This window comes from Paralichthys olivaceus, chromosome 4 (assembly GCF_024713975.1).
Source record: "Paralichthys olivaceus isolate ysfri-2021 chromosome 4, ASM2471397v2, whole genome shotgun sequence".
In the NCBI taxonomy this organism is placed as follows: Eukaryota; Metazoa; Chordata; class Actinopteri; order Pleuronectiformes; family Paralichthyidae; genus Paralichthys; species Paralichthys olivaceus.
Genome location: NC_091096.1, coordinates 21,383,652 through 21,405,254, shown reverse-complemented (window position 1 = coordinate 21,405,254; position 21,603 = coordinate 21,383,652). Strand labels below are relative to the sequence as shown.

Genomic DNA, 21,603 nt, shown 5'->3' with positions numbered 1-21,603 from the left:
AAAAACAGGCGCTTGGTGAAAATCACCATCGGCAAGTCATTAAGAGCGGGAGAGGGGCTGGGTGTGTGGAAATGGCTCATCGGCTAACCGGGTGCTACTCACAGCAAGAGACCTGGACACGTAGTCCAGGGCCCTGATGAATTGAACCATAAAGGTGATTGGCTGGAATGAAAGTCTGTGCCTCGGAGGCAAAAACACATTGGTGTGATTTGAATACATGACTGTGCTGAAAGGACGGTACACGCTCAACCTGGAAGAAAATGATACATGAGCATAAACAAGAGATTTGCACAGTGGCTCAGCGTGGGTTCGAACATCAAACCTGGCTGGCAAGTAAGACAAACCAAGCCTGTGGGATACATAAGCCTTCATTACTGCACTGTTACTGGTTGTCAGGTTGCGGATGCAGGGCCTCGGGTGCAATGTGTGATTTTGGAGCAGCGGCTGCTTGCTAATTACCAACCTAGGCAACACGCAGCCATTAAAAAGGCAACCCTGAGTGTCTGCTGAGCTAATTTGTCTAATTACATCTTTGTAACTTATGAAAAGACCTAACATTACCCTGAAGGCTTGCTTTCGGAGAGGGAGCTGTGTAGATAGTAAATGAAAACTTTGCTGTCTTACTCCAGCGACGCAAGTGCCTTGATAGCTGCGAGGCACTGGGAGTATAGGAACGATTGTGAGGGGGAGGTGGTGGAACCCCTGTTGTGTGATGCTCTAACCATTTCTATATCCCCCAAGATTCCTTTCCCACAGGATAGCCACCCACGTCCTGTCGACAAGCCTCCTGTTTATTTTTCTCATTATTAATGTGCTGGGTTTTTTCAGAATTTTTCAGCAAAACCAATATTTGGTGCCAGTTAGAGATGCACAGGCACCCAGTCAATGTAATAGATTGTGACTGAGCCGTCACAGCAATGAGGGCCTATGGCAGCTCCCCTAACAAGCTCCACTAATAGGAGGAGGAAGGGGTAGTAGGGCATACCCTTCGTGACATGTGTCACTTTGGTGAAATCTGAGAGGTTTAAACAAAAAAATATCTTCCAATTATAGCGATTGTGAAATGCAAATATTTCTCCAAACCGTGCACTGTATTTTGGAACAATTTTTCACTCAAAGAATCCGGGTTGCCGCTTTTCACATCTCACATATGTTGTTAGGCAAGTCAGATCAGCGTGTTTGTTTGTTAATATCTCAGACACTCCGTCATGTCACCTCCTGATGAATGACAGCGATGCATGGAGCACGTTCAATCGAAGACGAACAGGAAAAATAAATAAATGAGCAGACATGCCAGGAGAAGTCAGAAAAGGAACAAACAGGATGATGCCATCTACCACCTTCCTTCCTTCTTCCTCCTCTCAGCAACAAGAGCGTTTGATAAGATCAGCAGAGTAGCTCCCAGGAGCCAGGCAACTTGGCCATTTTAGGGGCAAGCCCTCTTGCCTACGTGGGATCAGGCTCATCTTTCAGCCCCTGGAGTACCCCCTGCTCTCCAAAGTCTCACTTGGCTGACCTAAGCAGGCCTGTGTGCCAGTGACTGGAGGAGACTAGTGTCAAGGTGGCACATGTGTTTATGTATGTAAGAGTGTATGCTTTACTTATGCTTAAAGGGTTATAGTGTGATAAGATTTAACATGATATCATGGGTTCATGAAATTCAGGAAAATGTCTTCACAATTGGGTGCGGACATTCTCCAGAGTTCTTACTTTGGGGCTGGAAGGATAAACTCTGAAGAATGTCCGCAGCAACTAACATACACCACCTCCAGATAATTTCAGGGGAGGCAGCATTACTGACCTTGTTCGCACTGAATGAATCAGAAAGGAAAAAAGTTGTTATCATACCAGAAGAATCTCTGCCTAAAATTTGCAATCAGACGATAAAGCAATGCCACTGTGGTTTGTAATCCATCTGTCTTGACACAACCCACTCATTTGTTGAGAGCGTGGTGCATTCGGGGCCAGCCAGAGATATGTGAACTGAAACCTAGACACAACCTCAGAGACCTGATGAGGCCCGCTATCTCCTCTAGTTTTTACTCGCCTTGCCTCAACGCTTTCTCACTCTCTTTTTTCTAATCAGGTGAGATTGTATCAGGCCCCCTCTGTCAGTAACCGCTATCGGTTGTGAAATTTCAGAGGGCGAAGCGTGTGGGAACCACAGTATCGGTTGTGCTCATCGCGCCTAGAACCTTTACAGACACGCAGGCGGTTTATGAAAAGGCGAGAAAAGCTTCACAAAGGGCATATCGGAGGCCGCTTTAAACAAACCGACAGTTGAAATACTTTCATATCCTGTTCAACCTCTTCTCTCGGCTTCCTCCCTTTTCTGTTCTTGTTTTCTTTGTGTATCACCTCTGTCAGACTGCACTGGCTCATTGCAAGATCAATTTACAACATTGAGAAAAAAACATGTGCGGAGAGACATTCATTTGCATGAATCTGCAGATTTGGAGAAGAGATACCAGATGTAATAGTCTGCTGTCTTAGAAACCATTCTTAGACATGAATACAAACACCTGAAGGACTAAAATGGAGCTGAATGATGGCCTCTCCCTGTGGGCCCACATTGTGCGCACTATGGCACCATTCAGTGGAAGTATATTCTTTCACAAGCTGAACTGATGCTCTATATTCAATATTGCATCAGAGTTAATTCTTTGAACCTACAATTGAGCTGGCTTATTGAATTTCAGGGTTCCGATAAATACAGTACGTCATTAGAGCTCGCAGCGTGGATGCACCATAACACAAAGTAATCCCCTGGGCGCTACTGAGACGCACTCTCTCAGTGAGCAGAAAGGTAATCCAGCTGAGAAGCGAGGTTGTGATCAAAAACTTTGAGTCTCAGCATGAGCTGGAAAATGCGTGGGGCGGGGGACGAGTGAAACTTCTTCACTTGCTCAACTTAGTTTTTTGTAGAAGTGTGAAAAATATATTTTTTAAAACACTCTTAGAAATGTTGGAAACATTCTCAACATCCAAATGAATTGTGCAGAATAGTAGTTTTGGCTGTAGAAACATCTAAATATTTATCTAATCTTATATACAATAAAAACAACTCTGAGCATTTTTAAGACCAAACAAAAAACAGCAGTTTGATCATCAGATTGAAATAGAATGATATAGAAAGAACCCTTTATATTTTGGCACTGTCTGGACAAAGGGGCGGATCCAGGAGTTTAATTTCAACAGTTTTTAAAATTCATGGATCTAGTTAAAAAAAAACAGGAAAAGGGGAATGATATTTATTAAATACTTCATACTAAACATCCTTTCATGACGGGACTATTGGGACTTGGCGGAATGAATGACTGACATTCTAGTTTTGTAAAGTCTTTAATTGTTCAGAAACTGAATTGTCTTCTGGGAATTGTATGCTTTCATTAGATCAGGACTGCAGAGAGATGACGCGGATGCAAAGAACTCGAACACGTAACACAGCAGTTCATGGCCGGTTTCTGACGATGAACTGATTGATTAAACCCTGGAGAAGTAACATTACTTTGGTTTCCAAACCTTCATCCTTAGGATTCATTTTGGAAGTAAGAGAGGACATTTTCAACTGGGACTTGGCCAGACTTTCAAGTACTAATTTCTGAAAGGTGATCTGTTCATGTCCTTCTGATCCCCAGAGGTGTTGCCACCTCTTTCCTTTCCTCCTTCCAAATACATTAGCATAGCTAGCAGTGCGAGGGCGTCAGTGGCTCCATCAGTAATGTCATGGGCACTTTAACATGATGAAGCACGCCGCGGCCCCGCTGGCATGAATAATTCACATTACCATGCACCCAGAGAGAGTGAAAGAGAGAGAGAGGGAGAGAGAGAGGGAGTTTGACTTTGCAATGAATTGTGGGAACAGATGTGTGAATTTTAAGGCGCATGGGTCTCTGTTTTGGGTGAGCGGGCAATTTTAATTCAATTTGATATTTCTCTTTTAAAGTGAGTGGAGACCTTGAGCTTGGGCTGGGAAAAATAAATAAGGTGGGATCAGAAGGGGGAGCTGTGGTTACGGAGTGGGAGGGGAGAAGGGGGGGAGGTCCCCTTCACCATCCATCACCGTGGCACTTCAATGATTGTCAAATAAGTAGCCCTGTCCAAACCCATCTTTTATCATTATGTATGAATGAATCTATCTGGGGATCGCATCATCCAGCACATGGGAGGGCTCCATCTCATATACATGATAGGGAGACGGTATGGAAATGGGATACATGATAGTAGAATGGCTTGGATGGGGAGATGGATACACATCACTGGATGGGAGAATGGACCGCTATCTGATCTCTGTCTATACTGTCAGACTTAGAAATAGAAAATGTACAAGATACTGCTTCCCTTACAGTAGGCACACAGTTTTTTGGGGGATGGCTAATATCGACAGAATAGATCCTCAGGTGGCACTGAAAAAAAACTCTCCCTTTCCAAAATGTCTTCCATTAAAAGTCTTGGAAATAACTTAACATAAGATTTTCCACGCTCTGACATTAAGGCAGTTTGAACACATAGTATCTCTGGGCCTTGGCTCCAAATCTGACTTGAGAACTTTAACGTAAATAATTCAGCAAAGGTGGGTGAGAACTCCTGGCACGAGATTAAGGAGGCTGTGCCTGCAAAAGCTGCTCTCAATCCATTTCCAAATTGTCACGGGGGCCTTCTAAGAGGCAAAACAAACCCACCTTAATCTCTGCTAATCATACTTAAGCATGAATGTTTCATGTGGAAATGCCTGGTTACAATTTACAGGCTTTTTCCTCATTCCTGGGGTAACCCCGCTACAATCCAGAAATCCTTTTGGCCACAACAAAGATAAAATGACATGTAGAGACATCAGATGTGGTACAGTGCACACAGCATGTAAGTAGGAGGAGGCACATTCCCACATTACAGACTCCATGTTTGTTGACTACATGAAACACTGCAGATAATGAATTCAGGCTGCCAAATTTCAAGATGAGCCAAAAGATAAAGCTGTTATAAACAAAGAAAAAAATAATAAAAACAATGATAACACCAGTGATTGGCTGTGATTAACATCAGCCTCCTTACTTGTGTCTCAGAAATTCAAATTACAAACCTGATGTAGGCTATGCCAGGGACCAACCTAATATTATTATTATTCGAGACGGAGTATAACCCAACGGCGGGATGATTACATTTGACTTGCAATGATTTTCCCCCCTCTGCATGAGAAAACAACAGCTTGGAAAAACTAATAGACGTATTCCCCAAAGTAGCTTTGTTGCTCCTGCCTTGCTTTAAATAAATCTCATCACCGCAGCGAAAAAATGTTTTGATTCCTCCTGCATTTAGAGAGCGGAGATAAAAGTCCAACCCATCTGTCCCTCAACTTCGTGGGGTGCAGTGCAGCGGAGGGAGGGATTTATCGCACGCAGCACGGTAAAGTGCATCTGCATCCGCCACGCTGCTCCCACTAGCATCATTATCCTCGTCGCCTATCACTTCCCCAGCTGAGCCCCCTTTTGGAAACGGGGGCTGACACGTTGACGACGGGTAAACACCTTTAAAAGGATCTGACGCCATGTAATGGGAGAAAAAAACACTTCCGTATTGTGCGGGACCCCTGGCGCTGTGCTGGGCTTATGGAGGAGTAAGCCATTGTCTGGCGTCACCTAATTGGATCAAGTTTGTATGGAGAACAGATGTGTACGGCTGGCTGAGGTAAACACCGGTCCAGAAGATGCCAGGGCTGAAATTACTTTGAAAATTGTTTCTGCCTCCATAGAAGGAGTGAGAATAACAGGGAAAAATCCACTATAAAAGAACATTTGCAGTGCACTCTGAAAAGTAATAAACACTTTCCCCTTGGTGTGGATTCATAGAGGTCCCTATTTTCTTTTAGTCATCCAAAGGCCCAGCCATACATCTGTGTGGAAGGGAATGTGTGGTGCACTGAGATTAAGAACGAGGCGGAGGCAGTTAGCATGGCAGAGCTCATAGCACGAGTGATGATCCTTGGCGGAGGACAAATTATACCTTTGAAACCGAGGATTGCTGATCTAATTAAGAGCTGGCAAAAGGTGTCATCAGGGTCTGACAGATTTCAGCCCTGAGCCTTTTCCGCCTGCAGTGAGCTGCTGCAAAAGTGAGAAACATCGGCATGAACAAAGAGAGATGAAGAGAGACAAGGAAGCACTATTTCCAATCAAGCATCTGCCTCCCCTCTGACACAGCTCGATTTAACCTTGAAGAGTAATGAGATCTGACTTGCTTAAATGTTAGCATTCTTAAATCATCAGGAAGTGCCTCCAAGGAGCCGATAATCACTGTGCCAAATTGCTGTGCTCGCTAATTTCATTTCTCCCTAGCATTTGCTTGCAGTTAGTGTCGATTATTCAAGAACAGGCATTTAATGCTGCCAGGTCCCAGGGGTATTACATTAAAATGTAATAACTTGCAACATAAATGAAAACAAAAACCATTACTCCCCCCCCGCAACTTTCTTCCCTCCTCCCTCTTCCTCTGCCACCTCTCTCCTCAATCTCTCTACACACCCTCCCTCCATGGTGGGAGTTCGAATCTAATTCTCAGCCCATCTGGCAGGCGTAATGAAGGCAGGCCGGGTTTGCGGTGCCCTGCTGCCATGGCTCGGCAGAGCAGGAGGCTAGCTGGCAGATTGGGCCAGGATGAGTAGAGGGGAGTCGGGGAGCCTGCTGAGTGAGTAAGCCAGCCCAGTTAATCTCCCATGTGCCCCGATGTGATCGGGGCCAAGGCCAGGCGCACGCTGAGGGCACAGCGGACCCGGTCTGGAGTGTGGATGGTTGTGGGCAGAAGACTGGAGGGTGAGTCTGGCATTCATTTACATTTCCTGGCATTTAGCTGATTCTTCTATGCAAAGTGACTTTAAATGAGTGTAACAATAAAACAGCATTCATTTTGAAGACTGCTACAAAACAAACATCAAGTCAGTGAGAGGGCACATATATCCAGAACTAAACTCCAACCCTAACCCTTCAGATGGTTCAAGAGATGTTTTGTATTGTTAAACATCTCAGCAGCAATGAATTACATGAAACAGCCACATTTGGATGTGACAATGAATATATTTTGAAATATGTATCATTAATTAACACGTTGATCCACAGATTTCTGCAGTGGTGAAGAGAGTGTAAATGACTTCTTCACAAATAGGGTATGGGCACTAAGTCAAACATGTCAAATGGATACAGTAAAACAGGTAGATTCAACCCCAGCAGGTACAGCCTCAGAGGAGAGGAAAGACAAATAGTGTGTTAGCACCATCTGCCACAGACAGAAGTGCATTAGGATTTACATATGGTCAAACATGGTAAACAAACAAGAGTAGGGTAGGGCTGCACAGCACATTTACAGGTTCACTGAATTAACAAAGAGATGCGTATATAAAAGACAAAGTTGAATTTTAACTTTATGTTAATTCTACCTTCACTTTACAGTAAAATATTTAATGATATACTTTATTTCCACCATATCTCTCAGGACTGCTCTCACTGCCAGCCAGGATCTACCAAGAGGGACAGCAACTACGAGAGTGCAAGTGCTCGACACTGGAAACCCCATGCAATTATGATTAAGCTCCTTTATCTAAACACAAACTCCTCTCAAATCGCTGCGATCTGCCTGCTGTGTGTGAAAGCACGTAGAGGGGAAGTGGCAAGGCAGCCGAAACCCTGGAATGAGACCTGCAGATGCAAATACCAGCCTGTGTGTGCATATCAGTGTGTGCGTATCAGTGTGTGTGTGTGTGTATGCATGTTTACCAATGTGCTTTAACAAGCCAAGCTGCTATGACCTGCAGAAGCCATTGTTACTTGCAATCCAGTCAGCACCTGCTAGTTGAGCATATTACAGGAAATCTCTACCTGCTTAGCGCCTCTGTTTGCCCAAAAGAAAAAAATCACAGCATCGGCAGAACAATGCAGACGCACGGCAGCTCAAAGTGACGGCTCTCAGTGTCGCTGAGGCGTGGGAGAGAAAGAAAAGAACAAAAAAATCTGATAGGCGGACGGAAAAAAAAAAACCACTGAAAAGGAAGCAAGGCTGACAAAAACAGAAGGTTTCCCAAAGCTGTGCTCCGGCCTCTGGAGAAACCGCAACACTGTCATTAACAGTTACTCTCCTCATAAACACACCAGCATCAGCTGGAGGTATAATTGCCCCTGCTTCTCCTGTAATCTTATACCTTACCTGCTGTTACTGTCAGACACCTTCTCCACCGAGAGAGAAGGAGAGACAGCGAGAGAGAGAAAAGATGGGGGGAGAGGACGGTGTGTGGTGTGTGTGTGTGTGTGTGTGTGGTGCAGTTGCAGGCAGGGTAGGTGTTGCTTGTGTACTGTCAGATTCAAGGTAAGGAAAGTAAAAAGAGGGGTGTAGAGAGAGAAAGGAAAAGGAGAAAACATATGCCAGAAAATCAAATGCGTTGCTCACTGAAATCCCAGGAGCAAGGCTCAGGGGCTGCGATGGAGGGAAATCGTGTTCTTTTCATTGAGTGATTAGAAGACGAGTGGCAGAACATGACCTACTTAGTATAACTTTCTTTTACAGGTTTTGGAAAAAGGTATTCATGCGGGTAGAGTTGGAGAGGTGGGTGGGGGCTTTAACCCGAACAGATTCATAGAAACATTACAGCTAGCAGGAATAATTGCTAGAGGGTGTTTGTGAATGTGAAATAAAGTCTCTTCATCTTATGACCTCTCAAACTCAAGGAAGGGCTCACAGTCATCCTCCGTGCTCTGGCTTTGCAGCCAAAAAGCAAAGATGGATGCGTTTGATCCTGCAGATACGCAAGGTTAACATGCAAAACAAAATATGAATTAAACATCATCTGACACCCTCTAAAGGCTACAAAAGGAGGTTTTAGTACCTTTAAAATTAAACCCAGAATGCATGGTGGGAGGTGTGAATGTTAAAAGAGCTGGAAAGGAGAGGAGAAAAAAAAAAAAAAAGATGAGAAACCGGCTTTCTCAAAATCTGTGACTGAATATTCCAAAGCGCTGCTTCGTTTCTCTTCCCCATTACAATCCTGTAAGGGAAACTCAGCGAGGCCATGAAAAGGAACACTTTATCTCTGCTGCAGAAATGGGCCTGCCTCTGGCTCCTCTTAATTTCAGGCTTTGTTTGCGCGGTGTAGGGGAGCTCTTGTGGGTTTGCGGGAGACCCGCAGGCCTTTCGTCTCATCGGTAGAGGTTGTTTCTGCTTGGCGCCTGCAGCAATATGCTGTTGTGCGCCTTTTATTCTACCTCTCCATGCGAGATTTGGCCACAGGTCGCAGATAACAGGAAACACAGCCATCACAGGAACACCGCTGTTTGTTTACCCCACAACCATTGAGGCAACACTGGATCATCAAATCAGTCAGAGAAAGAGATGAGTGCTATGAAGAAGCAACGTCGTGTTGGGAAATGACAATTCTTGCAAAATTCAGGTTTTCATTAGGTTCTGCCAAAACCTAAAATGGCTTCCTCTGGATTCTTTTGGGCGACATTGGCAACTCTGCAACGGCTGCTTCTTTAAATGACACAGACTAATATTACACTTGTGGCAGTGAATTAATAAGCTGCAGCATGATAAATCTCTATGATTTATTATGTTCCCTCCAGTGTATAATCAAGTTGAATAAGAGAGGGAGAGAGAGTCAAACAGAGGGAGATTGGAAGAGACAGCGACATTGCTTGGTCTGAATTGAGACACAATAGACGAGGCCCTTCCTCTGCACAGCTGAATGGACAGGCTCACAATGAGAATGAGAAGTGTGAAACAGTCAGCTATCGAAATCAGTGGGTGTTGTGCTTAGCAGAAGGAAGGAGATTAAAATACCAAAAAGTTCAATGTGCAGTGCGCCGTGCAATATGACATATGGAACTGCCAAAACAGATATAGCAGACGTTCTTTTCTCCCTGAAAATGGTCTCTTTCTTTTGGAAGCATGAATTTCCCATAAGGACGGTTTATGAGAATATCACACCTTTATCGATGTCCCGTCCCACAATCCACAGGAGGCTTTCTCTCCCTCCTGCCTGCTTCTGGTGGGTGCCATCGTGTTCATTCTCGGTTCCCACATAGATGTTTGTAATTGGAGCTCTAATTTATGATCGGGCCTTGGTGCAGGATAATGATATGGAGCATTGTAATTTGCTGATGCAAATTGTACGTTATAATGGGGAGCCATAAAAGCCCCAGCAACATCTCGGAGACTTGCCAAACACCCTGAGCGTTCATTACAGCCCTCATTAAAACATCCACGTCGGCACTGGGAGCCCTTACAAATGGAAGGAGCATGTAATTGCTGCTTGATTGTGGTATATGTAACATATGATAAAGTGGAATTACCACTTTATTTGTCTACAGTGTCCGTGAAACTTAATGGGGAGAAAGCCTGCAGTAAACAAATCCTCAGAGCATTGTTTGATTGTTACATTATAGGGCTATTTGTTTAAAGTGGGGCAAATGTGAGTTAGGGGACAGTGCATCCAGGACAAACTAAGAGTGATGATAATCAAGGCAGGGCTTAGGGGGATAAAACTAATGCTTTTACCCATGAGAGCCTGTGTTTCATTTGGACTAACTCCAGCGTGGGTGATAGCATAGAGCTCCATCTGGGAATACATTAACTGGATTTAATATAAGAAAAGATCAGTATTGTTCTTTTTCATTACCAGGCCCCAAAGTCATCACCATACATTTGCTTTAAGGGTGGTGGAACTAGATTGAAAAAAAGGTTAGAATGAACCATTTAAGTCACCTCTGCTGAAAAAATATTTTCTACTAATGCCAATTTGGGCCTTTGGGGTATGGCTTCTAGCTATTTCCAATCGTTGATCTCAATTCAGTCCTAATAAACGGGGTATGTGCAATGCGGCGAAGCTGAACGTCCCAGCTTTTAAGCAGCCTTAAGAGCAAAGCCAAGTGGCAAAAGCAATTAAGAGTTCATTTAGAACAAGTGAACTATGCTGGGGCTGTTTTTTCTGAGGCCCGGTCAACACTAATTCACAGTGTCGCCTTTTTATTCAAATGACTTCTCCCAGAGTCCCCTTTGTGTTGGTGCCGTTCTAATGCATCTCCATTAGAACAGAACCTGAGCTGCATTGCTGAAAATGAAGTTTGCCTCCTCGACTCTGAATGATAGCAGCCCTCCACCATCAGAGCTGTGTGTGCTCAGCCACTGGAAAAGGATTTTCAACCATGCCATTCAGCCAGGGCCCCTGAAGCCTGCAGCCTTTATCTGCAGACCCGTTGATTGATGTGTTGTGGGCCCTGCTGTGGTTAACAGCAATTTTTATCTGTTGCTAGCGGCAACAGCCTAGGTCCCTGGTGCGCAGAGAGCAGCAGGGCCTGGATCTGAGGCCGGACCGCACACGGGGATAAACAAATAGGTTTTTCAAGGCGGACAGCCCCCATAGAGAGGCCCCTGACAGGCAGCGCCCCACCCCAAGGCTAGGACAATGTCAGGCCCCCAGCCCACTCCAACTGGGCTGGTGGTTTCCTTCACTAATTTTCACCATGTGCAGAGCTAGTGGTATGGAGACACCTGCACACCCGACTTGAAAACTAAGGAGCGCTAGAGAGACAGAGAGCGAGGCAGACAGACTGATATACAGAGAGAGAGAGAGAGAGAGAGAGAGAGAGAGTCAGAGATGCTCAGAAAGATGTAGTTACGAGATTTCATTTACTGTAGAGGAACAAACCAGGGTTTTCTGTGAAAGTATAGGATATAATTTTCGCTCCATTTCTTTCAATTGCTGTGTTTAGCATTTAATCCAGTGAATCTGTGTCGTTTTGTTAAATAAAGCGTGAAGCTTTTAATGGCTTCTATTGTAATTAAGTGACATAATCCTTGTATTCGATAAAGATCTTGTAAAAAGCCTCATCACTCAGACAGGGAAGTCTATTTGCCACAATGTGGAGGCCGTGAATGCCAAATCAATTAAAAAAAAGGCTGTTTAAGAATGCACAAATGACTCTGAGACTGCTCTGCGTAGACTGTGGAGTCATTTAGCGTTAAATGTGATTTTGACAGCCCGAGCAGGGGTAATGAAAAACGGGTGTGTCTGAGAGCTCAGAGCACTCTCGCTCAACCCAAACACTCTGGCGAAGGTTTTTACTCCCTGACATCGACGACATAAACCCTTACCAAAACAGACTAGTCCGATTATACTGTCACAGACAAAGCTCTGTGTTTTTATCGTGCGTGAAAACATCAGCTGTAGGTTGGCCTTGGGTGGTTAAAAGATGAAGCGTGGGGTGACAGAGGCTCAATCACTTCATCTGGAAGAAGAGGGAGGTGTGTTGTCTTTTTCGGCTCAGCTAGAACGTCTCCTCCTCTATACAGTACAAGGGGCCGTGACAGAACGGGCAGAGTTGCAGTGAGATTTTATATTTTGACATTTTCCGCATCTCTTGCAGCCCGTATCTCCCAGGCGCAGAGGGGGATGCTGGGTTCTTTATCAAGGAGCCCCTGAGAGGATGATAAATCGCCAGAGCCTGGGCCCATCTCCGCTGGAACAACAAGCAGGTAGCAGCGCAGGAAACAAGGCAAAGATATCGTCTCCCAAACATAGCTGAGGCTATAATGAAGCCTGCACAAAGCAGACAGGAGAGCGTCTGCCTGATAAACAATTCCATACCCAGTCTTCCACAGAAGGCGAGATAGCGAGTCTTAGTGCAGCCGCTACGTATCGCTGCTGGACTCAGCGGTCCAGAGATTAGCCCTCGCCCCTGAATCAGGGATGAAGGGTTGGTGGAGGGCGGGTGGCTGGAAGTGATTTCACATCTTGCAATGTCATCAACTGAATCAACACACCATGTTTTGAAAGTATACATTACTTATGGATAGTTCGTTGTTAGCTTACAATGTAAAATCATTTTTGTGGGATATTCACACACACACACACACGTTTTTATGTTATCTTTTGCTGTGTGACCCTGCCCTGTATAAAGTCTTATATTTGACTATTGTTTAGCCTCTTATATTAAATTTTTTGATATCCTGACATTTTGCTGTTTTTGATTGTTGTTTTAACTATGAGGTGTCTTGAACGGTGCCCATAAATAAAACACATTATTGTGAGTTTCACATCACTTTGTGTGCATTACATTAGGAATGGGAATAATTTTAGTTCCCTTGTCTGCATTCAACTTAGCAAGAAGTGAAGTATTATTCTGAAAAATCTACCAGTCAAGAGCAGTTTCATTTAAGAAACGTTGCTGCAACCGCAGTGTTTGTAATCCACTAGTTACAAATCAGAAGCAAATACTCAGTTTGATAAATTAAACCAGGAAACAATGTGTTCTGTATACTACAGCCAAGCACTTTAACACAGTATGAGGGTATTTGCAGTGTCCAATATACTCTGAGGGCTCCAATTTCCCTTTTTCACGAGTCTGGCACTAAAGCCCAGAAACTTCTCTATGTTCTTGTGTAAACCATTCAAATGAGGCCATTCAAGCCTGGCAGGCAGCATAAGAGGGGAGACATATGGAAGCATAACCACGAAGAGGCGTCATCTCCCATAGAAGAAGAAAACTAACTGTCAGGAGAGATTGTCTTTTTGTACCTCTTAGTGCCTTGTGACAGATAACCAGCCCCATTCACCCGCATGATTTTTTTTTTTTTTTGATTGTTAGTGGGGAGGTGATCAGCCCCAAGGGCCAACCAGCACATTCTTGGTCCTGTCTGTGCTGTTGGTGGCCGGTGGCGCCAACTGGGCCGCTGTGCCTGCCTCATTGACCTTGCTACACCCCCTTCCCACGTTACAACCAGTCCTCCACCCACAAACACTGATCAGCCAGTTACTGCTTTAACACTATCTCCAGCCCCTAGCCCTTTCCTCCCCCCCACCCCATACCCGCTCAGCCTCTGACTGGCATTTCCCTAGAGCCTCCCAACCCTGCACCCCATACCCTGCTTCAAAACCATCATACTGTAAAGCCTGAAGCACTTACAGATAAGGAGACCCCAGAAATCAAGCGGGCCTGGCAGCAGAGCAGATTGAGAGTCAAAGCTCAGCGCCCAGGAGGTGCCCAGAGGCTACAAACGCTGCAGATAGCACCGCTGGAAAGCCGGAGAGGGAGCAAAACAACGTGAAACTTCCTGCCCTTGTTACTGGACTCTGCCTCGCTTGCACAATGCCCCTGCCCCCACACCAACACCACCAACAAGCCCCCCCTCCATCTCCACTTCTGCCCTCTCTCTCTCCGTCTCCCTCCTTCCTCTTTTCATATAAAGAGAAGGCCTTGTTCCCTGCCGACTCAAACTGACAGCTCGAGCCAAAGGGCTCCACAAGCTTTTTTGGAAGGTCTTGTTTGTTTTCATCCATCTGTGAGTATGCGGCCGCTGGGGAATAGGAATGTGACATGTTCTATTAAGACAAAAAAAATAAAAAATGAAAAAGATCGCACAGAGATCAATGCCTTTTGAAGTTAAGCTTTGTTCAGCGCTTTAACTGCAGTCCTTTGAGGCAGATTAACGATGACAAACCATTTATAGTTGTTTTGTTTGTCGGGATGATTGCTTCCAAGCTGCAATAAGAACTGCCATATGCCACTCATCAGCTAAAAGTAGCACACTTTAAAGAATGTTCCTCTTATGAGTTCCCTTTTAAGCAAAGGACATAAAGGACGACCGCTGTCGCTATTACCCAGAGACTAGACACGTCGTTGAAACAATGGGAGGGGAAGAGCACAAATTTACGGTTGGAAAACGCACTGGGGCAAGGCAACAGATGCTTTCACGGGATAAAAATAGTCCTGAACTGACAATTTGAGAGCTGGTGTACGTTTGAAGGGATTTGGCTCATGTTTTCCAAGGCATCTCTAAATATTCCTCTCGGGCACATTTACCTTGAACAACACTCTACATGTTCCATGATAAAGACCATCACACTGACTCATTTAAAGCACAGCCCGTTCCAGCAAATCATAAGACACGTTTAACTGCTATGAATCTTCCTGAGGGTGTAAATGTACACGCGTTTCTCTGGTGGTGAGAAATTGTATTTATTGCATAGATGTGGGGGCCTTTAAAAGCCTTTTAGGCATATTGTCTGATATGTGAGCAAATGGATCCTCCACTGACAGTCACTGGAGGAAGACATAAAACTCTTGACAGGCAAATTGCAGCACCGTCGAATAGCGCTGATCGATGCCAATAAAACGAGGCTCTTTTCGCCAAGGTAGCACAGGACACCTTCCCGCAATTTAATCAGTCAGTCAGCCAGAATTAATGTTCCTAATATCATGATTTCTCCATTACTCTATTTAACATAATTAAAATGTCGAGCGCTGGGGCCATAAAGCGGGTCGTTGGAGATTGTAATTCTGCCGTAAAGCTATGAAGCATGAAAATGTCACTTACCGAGTAGCCGCGGCCTGACAGCGAGTGAGTGGAACTCTGTAGGGAGAGAGAGGAGAACAGGGATGACCTTTAAGGAGCGTTTCACTCGCTGACACAGACATGATGAAGCTGTGCCGCTTTAATATCAATATTCACGTTAACCTTTTAGCCGCCCTGCCATGTAACTCCCGCCTACAACACATCACTCCCATACATTCTGGCTCCCTCCACTGAGGGTAGATGAACCACACCCTCTATAAAAGTAATCAATCATAAAAATACACGGCAGAAAACCTTCATTATTTGGTAAAGTTATAGTAGTGTAATATTGCACAATGAAATTTAAGAACAGCATGAACTGTGCATATGTAAAATAAAAGAAATAGATACCTAACACAAGATACCTTATAAAATTGATGTTTAATGACACGTGTTCCAATCTTTGCCTGTTGACTTCTTGCAGCCAAAATAATTACTTCTGATGCTTTTATTACAGGCTGTAGATCAGGTGTTGCAGTGCAGGTCAAGATTAAGTGTCAGTTTTTATTTGTTTGACTTCACTCCCCTCTGTGTCTTCCAGAGTGCTGTGTAAAATGGATAGGCACACAGGGCTGACTTCATCACTTTCGTCAGTAGATGAAATGATAAAACGCACCTTGATAAAGAAATTGTTGTTTTGAGTGTGAGTGACAGCTCAGGTACCCTGCCAGCTGAATATGACGGCTTCTCTTATTCCATCTTATAATTTTTCAAGTATTTACTTTGTGCTCAAAACAAACAACACTGAGTAGATGTAGCATCAAGAAGCTAGATAACTAAGCATATTTCAGCATATGCATATATAATATATAAATATAAGGCATATAAAAGACAGACATGATAACCAAAATGCTTTATATTCTCAGAGAAGTCATGTTATTTGATCTTTATATATTTATTATAAAAGACAATCCAAACTGTAAACATTTTATTTTGTCTATGCAGACTGACATTGTCCTTAATTAAATGCTGATTATCTATAAAGTCATTACTTTGTGCGATCACAATCATTATGTTATACCAGTTCTGTTAATATGCAGAATAAATAAATATTCAGGGAGGTGTTTTGGTCCTTCAAACCCCTCCTGTTTTCTCAGAGAGCAGGAGGGCGACAGAAAAGACCAGGGTTTGTTCTGTTCTCTGGCTCCGTCTGTCAGATCCTAGCACGAATACCAATCTCTGAATCCCTCCCTCCACTTCCACTTTTCACTTCTTTTATTCCTCGCTCTAGATTGGCAATCTCTCTCCCCTTGGTCTCTGGAGGGGACTTTTCTGCAAGACCAATTTCATCCGTAGGTCCACCTTTAATCCAAACGACCTCCCCCACACCTTCACTGTGACCACCTCCCTTGTTTTGCACCCTCCCAATGCCCCCTCATCCATTGTCCCACACCTGCTGTAGGGCTCAGTCCTCATCAACGCCTGTGTGCCCCTCTGATTCGCAGGTTCCTGCGGTGACGATTAGGGAGGAGCCCTGCCGCGAACCGGAAAGCTGGCTCTGCGGGAATCAAAAGGCTATTCCCACTTTGCTAAACCCCCTCTGCTCCCTTCCCTATACCACAACCAGAGAGGAGACCAGAGCAGCAGAGGGGAGGAACTGAACAGAAGGCAAAAACTGTGGATATAAAAAGGCCAAAAGTGTGTTCCAATAAGAACGTGCTCTGTTGTCTGTGTGCATGTTGTGACTGCACTTAAATGTGTGCGCTTATACATGAGTATGTGTGTGTGCAGCGCTTATGTGCATAGGTGGTGGGAGGCCAAGGCCATTTGGAATTAGCCCTACTATGTAGAGTTCATTCAACTTGGAGCATTCTGAGCAGAAAGAGAGGCTTATTTAAATGATAATGAGGGACAATCCATTGGATTTAGTGCCGGTGAAGGGAGGGAAAGAGGGGAGGGAAAAGGGGGATCCATTAAAACGCCAGCGGTTCATAAGCCATAGGGTCGGCATACAGCTAAACACTCTCTCTTAAAAGCCATTATACATGGCTCTCAATGGATTTCTGCAGCGCTTAGGACTTCAAAAGGATTTAAGAACCCGCCCAGAGAGGGAGTGTGGGGGAGGGAGGAGGACAAGTGTGTGTGTGTGTGTGTGTGTGTGTGTGTGTGTGTGTTTGTGTTTGTGCACCTGCGTGCGTGTGGTGAAAGGTTCTGGTAGTTGGTGGTGAGAGGAATGGGGCGGATGCTGGCGGCATTTAAGGGTTAACTAAACAGCCCCAGAGAAGAGAAATGTTGCTAAATCCGCCCCCTAATCCTCTCCCCATTTCCATGCCCCCTCCTCCACTCTCCTTACAAAAAAAACCGAAAGAAAAAAGAAAAACATAGCGACAAGAGGGGAAGGTCTAGTCCATCTTTTCTCAACTCAGACTATTGGTGTTTGTTGTTGAAAGAAGGCCAAGAGCCAGGCCAATCAGAACTCAGAGTATTATGTGGAAAAGGATGTGATCGTGTATGCCCTATGCAGCAGGAAGGTCAGGTAGGTGGGTGGGTTTGGGTGTATGTGGGTGGGTGTGGGTGGATACAAGAGGGTGTTAGGGACCATGACAGCACCACAACTGCCTCCCTCTCCTCCGCAGGACACAGATGCATTGGAACCCACCCCCTCCACCACCTCGCATTTCCCTAATCCCTGTGTGGCTTAGTGCCGGGGCCCCGCTGCACCGCAGGCACAATTACCTAGTCAAAATAAACAGATAAAGACCCAACCATGGCAATGAACAAACAGCATCCCCTGCAATTTTTTTTACCCCCTGCTTCCAAATTGATGCATGACTGTTTTTACAGGCGGGCGCGTCCGCATGTCGCATTTGTCTCTATTTCCTTTGGCGGTAAGACAAGAGAAATCCATTTTACTCGTTGCCGATGCGGCATCATTAGTTAAGAGCTCTTAAAGCTGGGGAGCCACTTTGATGTGGTGGAGTGTATTTTTCGAAAATTAGCAGTGCTCTCAGTGCGGTGGCGGAGATTTCATGGAGCCGAAAAAAAATTAAAACATAAGGGGAGACAATGATACGGTGCTGGTGAGGAATCTCACTGTGTGTCTCGTTTCCTGGCCTCGTCCAGGTGGACGACAGCAGCCGGCAGAGGGAAGGACAGACACAGACAGATAAAGAAAAAAGGTAAAGACGGGCAGATGGGGAGAGATGGATAGATACGGATGCCGTGGCTACAACGATCAGCGTCTGTGCACCATTTTTTTGGCAGCAGATTAGAGAGACATGCCACATCTAACACCGTCAGCGATTACAGCCTGCAATTTTCATCCATGCACCCCCCCCCTCCTCCCATCACTGCAAGAACAACCACCTCCACCACTTCTATCCTCACTCCACCACCACCACCCCCTTCATCCGTGCCCTCCCTCCTTCTCCGTGCTTGTCGTATATCCCTGTCAGAGCTGTCAACTGGCGTCGGTCTTTTATCTGACAAGCCCGCCTCTTCCTCCTGACTTTTTCATTAAAAGACAGCCTTTTACACAAATTCAAGAGAGAGGGGGGACAGGAGGGGTGGGGGGTGGGGGTGCACGAATGAAACAGAGCAGCAAGACTTCGGGGAAAAGAAAAAGGATGAAGTTGGGGAAAAAAATTAGGCCGGGTGACTTTTTAATTTTTTTTTTCTTCTCCCCATCAGGCTGGATTTTCAATTGGGAAGCTGAATAGCTGAAAACAATGTATTTAATAAGTTCATTAAAATCTTTTTCTTTCCATCATTTCACGTCTGCTGGAGAAGGAAGCTGGATATTTCCCCTCCTCTCTCTCTCTCTCTCTCTCTCTCTCCACCTGCTTTCGTCAGCTAAATGAATAGTCTGATTGAATTTAGCAAGGTTTGGGAAGCCTTCTTGACAGGCATTAGTTAGGAAGCATATTTCTACATTCAGTTAAAATGAGCCACTTGGGATTTTGCATAAATTCTCATTACTTCCTCTGTATCTAAATTGCATTATTTCATCCCTTATGCTGAACCAACGCCCGGCCTCCATTTTCCTTTGCCACCTACTCATCCTGTAAATGGGCGAGCATATGGCTGCCAGCGTGGCGATAATTAGAACCGGTTCTTTAACTCGTTCCACTCCGGGGTCGTACAGGTCAGCCCACACCTGGCTGATCCGCGTTAGGTCATGTCTACATTTAACCACGCATTGCTTTAAATAATGCCAGGCCAACTAGGTGATGCTCATTTCCTGTCTATGTGCAGCCAGCAACCAGGTTTTTTTTTCTTGCAATGCACTGGGGGATTTATGAGGTGAGAGTTGGAAACAGCAGGAGCTGCTGCACTAACTGCCCTCTGATCTCAGCCTCAATGTTGCTGTCGTCCACCCGCTCTCTGTAACGCACTTTAGGGGTCCCCCTGCCTTGTAGAGAGCTCGTCTCTCTGTAGGAGGTCTGTGAAAAGGGGAGAGGTCTTGTTCAGGAGCTCACCTCGCTGAGCTGCTCCTTGGAGTTGCTCCTGTGCGGTCGGCTGAGCTCCTGCATCGTCTCATCCTCACTGACTTTGACTGGACGTAGCACCAAAGGTTTGATCTACAGGGGACACAAAAAAGAGGATCTTCAAAACATGATCTTCTCACAACAAAGCAATTCAGGCAAACTTGAGGTGATTCATTGTTTCCTTTTTAGACCTTTGAGAGGCATTAATGATGATACTAAAAGTTGCAATGATATAACTGCAAACAGCTGCTTTATACTTTTAAAAATGGCAAGGAGGAAGAGTCAGTTTAATGCAAATGACATGGACATTACATTACTGTGAACCTATTCCAAAGCACAAAAAAGGTTTTTTCGGCTGATTAAACAAAACTTCTCCCATGCTATTGAACAAATCTACTCAAAAGTTCCAAAATATGTCTTAGCTTCATTACAAAAAACTTAAGTTTTTCCAGTATGTGGCATTCATGAGTCACACACAGCGAACATACAAATGCATACACATGCGGGTAGAAGACTGACTAGTATTAGGTAAATATCTATAATTGAAAAATTATATACTATTATAGTAAGTGATTCATTGAATGTTGCTCAATCTACCAATATAGAACTTGGACTGTGCATTAATCTTTGAATGACCTGTGATATATTAACAGGTTTATTGACAAAAAACAGAGTTTAATACTGAGGGACAGAACTTTCCATTTAAAGATTCAGTCACGACAATAAATCACACTGCAAAACAAAACCTGCGATGTAGCAACCAGGGGGCACGAATTAAAGCTCCATCTTGTTTCCTGTCACTCACCGGCATCTATAACTGACTCCACAAGTTCGAGCAGCTATGCATAACAATAAAGCATAGCTACAATGGCTTCAACTGACATTCCATGGGCTGCGGTCCTTCTATTCTTAACTCGAGGGAAACACAAAGTCGACGTGGTGCCTCAGAGCTCAATGTCAGTTTGTGCTTTGGGTAAATGCAAAGCAGAACTGGCTGTAGCAAAAACACCTGCAACTCCAAAACCTCGGCAGGCTGGTGCTTTTGTCACAGCAGCCAGCAACAGGAGTGCTAAGCGTCAATTCAGTAAAACCAGCTGTGAACTACATGGAGAGATATTAGTCTCAGTAATGGTGACAAATGTGTGTTATAGAGTGTGTATGAATGAAAACAAGATTTACAAATGTGTAAATTTGTTCTGCATAATTTAGAATACCAAACACAAAGAACATCTTATAAATAAATTAAGCTGTATTTTACATTTTATACCTACATATAAAACTTCGGTAACACTTTAGTTTAGGGAACACAATATTAGTCATTAATACATAACTAATAAGGATATCTATTAGTGCTTAGTAAGGTTTTTATTAAGCATCTGCATACATGTATTAGGTCTTAATTGAACACATTCTTATTTTTGCTTAACAACTGGTTTATTCTTGGTAAATCCTTAGAAGGCCACTAGTTGGCCATGATCGTAAGTTATTAGTTTTTAGTATGGGTCAAAATAAAGAGGCTATAGACTCCTTATACACTGTCTTAATATACTACCAATTGAGACAGAGTAGCAACATATTGCGACAATGTATTAGGAGTCTACTTTGATCCATACTATATATCAGCAACTTAACCTCAAGACTAACTAGCTGCTTATTAAGGGTTTGTCAAGAATAAACGACCTATAAGAATAAGAAAATTGTTGAATAAATACCTAATACATATGTAGAGATGCTTAATGCAGATCTTATTGATCATTAACACATACACTTATTACTCATGTATTAGTGGCTAACATTGTGTTCC

General features: G+C 44.2%; 1 protein-coding gene across 16 annotated transcripts in view; it reads right to left on the bottom strand.

The window, feature by feature from the left end:
- Window positions 1-21,603, bottom strand: part of fbrsl1 (fibrosin-like 1) — a 279,449-nt gene that overhangs the window by 137,808 nt on the left and 120,038 nt on the right. For all 16 annotated transcript variants that reach the window (XM_020093934.2, XM_069524201.1, XM_069524198.1 and 13 more), the window contains exons 3-4: window positions 19,791-19,892; window positions 15,355-15,390 (exon numbers count right to left, since the gene is read on the bottom strand). In XM_020093934.2, the coding sequence (XP_019949493.1) occupies window positions 15,355-15,390; window positions 19,791-19,892 (138 nt within the window). The remainder of the gene's footprint in view (window positions 1-15,354; window positions 15,391-19,790; window positions 19,893-21,603) is intronic.